The 7,106-nt window shown below is 40.3% G+C and overlaps 1 protein-coding gene across 1 annotated transcript in view; it reads left to right on the top strand.

Moving 5' to 3' along the window:
• The window catches only part of LOC142496783 (uncharacterized), a 42,038-nt gene extending 35,188 nt beyond the window's left edge, over nt 1–6,850 (top strand). Inside the window, exons 12-19 of the mRNA XM_075603754.1 lie at nt 52–604; nt 786–915; nt 2,187–2,329; nt 3,163–3,304; nt 3,415–3,624; nt 4,880–5,028; nt 6,401–6,523; nt 6,690–6,850. Coding sequence (XP_075459869.1) covers nt 52–604; nt 786–915; nt 2,187–2,329; nt 3,163–3,304; nt 3,415–3,624; nt 4,880–5,028; nt 6,401–6,523; nt 6,690–6,751 — 1,512 coding nt within the window. The 3' untranslated portion in view covers nt 6,752–6,850. The remainder of the gene's footprint in view (nt 1–51; nt 605–785; nt 916–2,186; nt 2,330–3,162; nt 3,305–3,414; nt 3,625–4,879; nt 5,029–6,400; nt 6,524–6,689) is intronic.
• The last annotated feature ends 256 nt before the right edge of the window (nt 6,851–7,106 follow it).

The raw sequence follows: 7,106 nt of genomic DNA on the forward strand, positions 1-7,106 counted from the left end.
CACAGGTCCCAAATTATTGTCCAATATTCATAAACACCCATTTTTTTCTAGATGGGTCATTCAATGGAAAACATGACTGTGGAAAGCACTAGGGATGATAATGTGGGGGAACTGAAACAGATAGAACAGAAAGTTGACTTCAAGGGATTGGAAACTGGATCATCAGAAGACGTTCCAATCAATAAGAATGCTCAGATAACCTACTGTCCTCCAAGGGACACTGATAGTATTGCAGATACTATAGAATTTGTTATAAAAGGAGAGTGGGGTGTTGAAAAACCTTTAGTGCCAACCAGTAAAAAAGACCAATGTTGTCCTGGTGAGATGGGAGGCTCAGGCCCAAATCGAAAAGAGAAGAAAAGGAGGCAAAGAGTGAAGAAGGCTGTGAATAATAGATTTACAGATAATGTTGAGGCGTCAGATCTTCAGCCCTCAAGAAAGGAAGTTATTCCAATGATATTCCAAGAAGAGGCCAACGATGATGGAAGTGTTGGTGATAAGACAGAAAAAGTATTGAAGTCACAAAAATCTTGCAAGGGTGCCCACTATAAAGCATTATTGTCAGAGGGCATGTTAACTTCTCTTCATAATGATAATAAAACAGGTACGTGGCCTTCAAAGTCACAGGATTAATCAAGTTCCTGAAACACCACTTTTATTGTTTTTTTTTAACTTTTATCAAATGTCAGAATGACATTGGCCAGTATATCTGAATTTCTATATTCATGTTATTTCATTTCTCTTGGTTTAATACATACTCTCTCAATCTCATCAACACTTTGTAGGGAAACACAACTCAAAAAGACTCAGATCATCTGTGGATCAGAACTGTTGGGAGAAAGACACTTGGGAAACAGTCCTAGGGAGGCCTGGTCTGAATAGAAAAATAAAGTCCCATGAAGATGTTGCTCCGGGGTAAGTTGCAGCATTAACCATTCAGATGTAGCCAGAATCATCATTCCTGGTAATACCACAACATATCCAGTTTTAAAACTCAATAGCAGAATTTCTATAGCATTTAATGGCTGTGATATTGTAGAATATAATAATATAATTTTAAATCTTATATGACGCCAGTATACACAGCACTGCACATGGAATTCTGCCCTCAAAAGTTGACTGTCACACTGGGAGCTCACACAGTTGAACCAGGATCCCCTGCTTCACAGGCAGCTGGTAATGTTTCCGAAGTCAGAGCCTCACTGAGTCACACCTACAGCCAAATCGTTTGTCAAATGCAATTCCTCCCTAAACGGGACCCTGTTTTCTGGGGTTTTATTTTGCAACAATGGGAAAGTCCACAACTGGACCATGATTGGGGTTAAAAAAATAACCTGGAATGTGCAATGAAGCAGGGGTATCCTGAAAACATGACCTGTTGGTGGCCCTTGAGGACTGGAGTTGGCCGCCCCTCCCGTAGGCTTTTTGCATTCTAACAAAACAAAGCCTGGAAACAAACAAAATAGGCAACGGAAGTACAATAAAAAAAATGTAGCCTTCCATTAAAAAATATAGTAGAAAAAGCTTTTGCCAATCCAAGTTAGGATTCCATCCCCCTTCCTAATAATGCCAGAATCACCATATGGCGTTTCTTGTTTATCTCTTAGAAAAAAGTGTCCTGAGCTCTTAAAAAAAGTGTTTATAAAGCTCTCATATAGACTGGCCCGTCCCTAGGTTATCTGCTGCCCTTAGGCAAGCACTATTAATGCCCCCCTCCCTCAATGAAAAAAAAAGATAGAAAAAAAATTCCTAACCAAATGAATATCCCCCACCCCACCTAGGTAGGATGCAGGGGGACTCCAGAACTGAACCACGTTAACTTCAGCTCCGGGGACCCCCTGCTTCCTGAGATACTTACCTCCTTAGGGGGTGCCGGTATCTCCTGCTCAGGTTTAGTGCTGCTACACTTTCCCTCTTGCTGCTCCCGAGACTCGCCGCCCCCCGAGATCTGCCGCCCCCTGAGACCTGCCGCCCCTAGCCGGCGCCTTACCTGCTTACCGTCTAGGAACGGGCCTGCTCATACTGCTTCCATTGAGATTTCTATTTGATTAGTATTTAACTGTCTATACACCAATTTTGCACCAGTTTTGATGCTCATAAACTTAAATGAATAGCCCTGAGGATATTATATATTCCGAGAATTGTTTCAGTTTCTCTCTGATTTTTTCCCACCGTTCTGTTTTTAGATTAGCCCAGCTAGAAGAGAAATGTGAAAGTAATCAACATACAGAGCAGTGCAGTGTGATATCAGACCAGGAAGACTTAGCAATAATAAAAAGGAAGAAAGCTAAATATAATGGATCTGTTCAGGAGCAACAAAGCAAGAGAGGTGAGGGTCAGCAGCACAGGATATTATATAGACAGAGGAAGGGAGCAGAAATAGTGACAGAATTTCCCTGCATCAATAACCCAATTTCTATATTCCATTATAAGGAATCTTTAGTTTTTTTAAATGCTTTTTGGGGTAACCAACACCCCAAATCTTAGACATCTTTCTTTGTGCACCGGATAGGAAAAGGGGACCACAGAATAAAAAATAGCTAGAATGGCAAAACTGTATTTATTTAATTCTTTATTTGGGGGGGGGGGGTGTTTGCCCAATTTAAAAGGATTAGGAACCACTGACCTACATGATTTAAACCTTATGGCAAATTACAACCCATTGACCTTAAGGATATCTAATGTCAACTATTCCCTGTAGATGACAAGCCCTCCTGTGATCAACTATCTGTAATAGGCTAAGAAAATACCCTTCCCCTACTATTCCTAGCGACATTATTATTGTCAACTAGTAACTGTAATACAGTAGGTCAAGGTAACCTGTGTCATCTACAACCTGTAGTAGGGCAAGATACTTTGTCATCTGCAACCTCTAGTAGGAGATGATACCTCAGTCACATACAGTACAACCCTGACGGTCAACGGTAGAAGAGAGATGCAAGAGGAAAGCCTGGACAGGGCTTTGTTGTGATACCTGGGTGGACGTGATACTCACTGTCACATACTCCCCCTCATTCCTAGCAGGACAAGATGCCTCTTGTAATTTAATATTATCCATGAAAGACAAGACACCCACTGCACACAATACACACAGACTCCACTACTAGCAATAGTAGGAGAAGACGCTCTGAATAACAGGATGTTTTCTGGGGGGTTTTGCAGGTGCTCAAGCACAAAATGCGAAGCGCTCAAACAAAAAAAAGGGTTCTGTCCAAAACAGGAGCTACGGGAATGAAAGGAACATCAACAACAACAACAACAAGATGATGGAGAGGGATGTTAGAAATGCAGACGTGGATTTTTGGTAAGGTTAAAACCTTGGTCCCATTTTGCTTTTAGAAATAGTCTTTACTTTAACTTTTCCAGGAAATGAGAGTATTACTAGCTTGCTATAAACCATGGATTCGTTTACAGGAACATGCCCGCTCTCTGGGTCTTACCTCGCTGGACTTCCGCCTGTTTAAGGATAGACCCGCAGGGAGAGGCAGAGTCCGGATACGAGGCAGCAGAGCGAGCAGGCCAGCGCGCCTTCCTGGAGCATGCTGAAGCGGCGAGAGGAAGGCGAGGCACAGAACTTCGTAGCTACAGAAAAAGGAGCACGTCCCAATGTGCGCTATCAATTCGGTAAGCTTGGAGTATCACTGTGTTCTTATTGTTACCAGTTACCAGTCTGTGGATCATGCTCTAGGCAGGAATTTGCAACTCCAGTCCTCAAGGGCACCAACAGGTCAGGTTTTCAGTATATGGCTGCTTCAGCACAGGTGGCTCAATCAGGGATATCCTGAAAACCTGCCCTGTTGGTGGCCCTTGAGGACTGGAGATGTCCACCCCTGCTCTATGGGGTAGTACACTATTCAGCAGAGAGTGAGAAAATTGGTGCAAAATTGCCTTAAAACAGAAGACAGACACTGTAGCAGCGCCACTACTTATTATTAGAAATGTCTTTCACAATTTCCTCCTGAGATTTGTATTTTTGGTGAAAGTTCACGTTGGCGTGAAATGCTTCTATCTGACGCCCATTTGCGTCTGTTGGAATTTGCAATTCACTTTCAATGCTTGACGATTTAGTTTCTAAAGGTTATATCTGCAAATTTCACCTGGTTGATGAACTTGGGTAAAAGAATTGCACATTTCTATCCGACGTATCCGATAAGAGGTATCCGTGCAAATAGTGATTCCCTGTATCAAAATATCCCATTTCTTCTGCATATACTAACAATATTAGTTACTCTATTCTACTTGTGGAGAGAACTAGATCACCTAGTGTCGATGGTATACAAGGAAATACAGTAGAGAAATTCATTTTATCAGCTCTAGCTCATTTTCATGGGGCAAAGGATCTGCTTAGTGAGTAAAGACACTGACTTTAAAAACAATGACATTGAGTTTGAAGCAGGGGACCTTGGTTCAATTCCTGTGACCTTGGGCAAGACACTTTATCTCCCTGTGCCTCAGGCACCAAAAACATAGATTGTAAGCTCATCTGAGCAAGGATTGTGTCTGTAACATTCCTATGTGCTGCATACTGAATGCTATACTGTAATTGTGAAGAGCTCTGGTACCCATTGGGAGAAAAGTGTTATATGTAATATATAAATAATAATAAAGTTATTATTATTATTATTATTATTATTATTATTATTATTATTATTATTATTATTATTATTATTATAAACTGTCAGTGCTATATAAGAACATGTATTATTATTATTATTATTATTAGCTGTATTTTTGTAACGTGGCACAATTTTAAGTTTAAAAATTTAACTTATATCTAAACTACAATAAATTATTCAGCCTTAAAGAAATACTTAATGATAGAAAAAGTATCTGTTCTGCATTTCTAACAGCGATCACTCTCTTCCTTTTTGAATCCCAGACTAACAAAGCTGAGAAGACTTGAAAAGCAGCCGCCTACTCCTCTCCCCGAGCACTTCTACTGTCCTGTAACATTTCAGCGGCAGCACATATCAGCTCTGAAATTACATGATGTGACTTGTCATTTGCCTGCTGAAGATCTCATGCACTGTGAGTAAAACTGCACCGTTCTTATTTTGTAAATCGCTGCGTACATATTGGTGCTTTATAAATACAATTATACATACATTCACACATACAGTATATATCCACCTCATTAGGAAATGTGACTGCATGGGGCTGTCCCATTTACAAGATCGTATGTAGTTTAACATTCATGTTATTATCGTTTATTTGTAAAGCGCCAACTTATCGTGCAGCGCGGTACAATGAGGATACAGAGTTATGTATATTACATAAAGTTAAATACCAAATAAGCACAGAGAAGTGCAAACAGATACAGAAGCTAATCTGGGCCCTGCTCCGGGGAGCTTACACTCTAGAGGGGACAAGGGGCAATGGTGAAACAGAAGGTAAAGTGGCTGCTCATAGTGGGGTGGAGTATGACTCAGGAAGGAGTATGGTTCAGCAGCACAGCTGATTATTTTAAGGTTTGGGGGTGAGGATGTTTGGGGGGTGTTGGACTTGTAGCTGTATTGGTCCTGGAGAACTGATTTGTTGTTATACATTGTAGGGGACCAGTGTAAGTGCTCTTTATAGATGAAATTGTCGTGTAAGGAGCTTGACAGTTCACAGCTGAACACATAATGAAGGAACCTATGAGTTTTTAAAAGCTCTGTACACTATAGATTGCCAATTATACTTAACAAGCCATAACTCCTCCCAGAGTCCAGATGTCTCACTGGATTATTTGTTACTGTATATGTTTTGGCTCCTCATTGTAGATCTTTCCTTTCTAAAAATAATAGCTTTTTGTTAAAGACATCTACTATGGGGCCTATGCAGAGAGCAGCGAATTTTCGAAATTCGCCATTTTTTGGAGATAATCGCGCAGAAAACAGCAGAAAATGGAGATTTCCGAAAAACGCGCCAATTTTTCTTTTCTATTTGTAAAACTCGCCTCGCGGCTGGCGAGAACCGCAATCTCGCCAGTTTAAAAAATATCCGTATGCAGAGAGGCGCGAACGGCATCTAGCGGCTGTTCGCGCCAATAAAATGGCGCGATTGTCTCCGTTTTGCCTCGCCAAAAAAAACTGCCGCTCGCGGCCATTGCAAAGGGAAAAAAAAAGGTGCGAATTTGTTTTAACACATTTCTGAAGCGCGCATCTCGCCAATTTAAACTCGCCACACGCATCCATGTTAAACATAGCAGAATTCGCACTTTTCTGCATATGGAGATTAAAACTCTCCAAAAAAGCTACTTTTTAATAAATTCGCCAATTTTAAAATTCGCTGCTCTCTGCATAGGCCCCTATATCTGCTATCCCAGTCTCCACTGGCTGAAAATGTCCCATGTTCACTTGCTGCTGGTTTTAACATTTACAATGCTTATCCAAATAACACCTCTTATCTCTATTTTCAGGTTCTTATAAGGACTTCAGGGAGCGAATGCTTGCAATTTATAGTGGAAATGCGAGTGAGACCCCAGTTCTGCATGTTATTCCTTCCGAAGAGGAGCACACTTCTACTGAGAACCAATCTCTGGGTAATTTATTTGTGTCATGTTACAGCTGAGATTGAAAATATTTACTAGTTTGAGTTTTCTTAAACTACTTGCTATAACTTCACCAGGAGATAACTTCTCCCTAACGCCTCCTATTGCCCCATATAACCGCCCCCGTGACTCCCATTGTGTTTCTCTTTGTATCTAGCAGACCAAAGCACAAGCTGTAATCCTTCTGAATCAGGACCTGCACTTCAAGAACTCTACTAAAAATTCCCAGGATCCTCTGATATGAAGCAGAAAAAAGGAATGATTAACTTTACACAGAAAGATCTGATTTATACTTGAGACCAGCTTTACTTAAGAAGATCTTTGGAAGTAATATTTTAAAATGTAGCAACTTTAGATATATATTTTAAAGATGCTGATAATTGAATATTAACACTCTTTCTCTTGCATTAGTTGTAAATAAATATAATAAAATAAATATATTTAAAAAAAAAATGAAACCTACATTAGCTTTTATTACTTATTCTATGTTCTATTTGTGTCCGGAATTGTTCTTTGCACAATAAATATCATCCAGGGTGCTGGAGGGAAACAAAAACCACCTTGGAGGGCTGAA

Source organism: Ascaphus truei, chromosome 1 (assembly GCF_040206685.1).
Source record: "Ascaphus truei isolate aAscTru1 chromosome 1, aAscTru1.hap1, whole genome shotgun sequence".
Classification (NCBI taxonomy): Eukaryota; Metazoa; Chordata; class Amphibia; order Anura; family Ascaphidae; genus Ascaphus; species Ascaphus truei.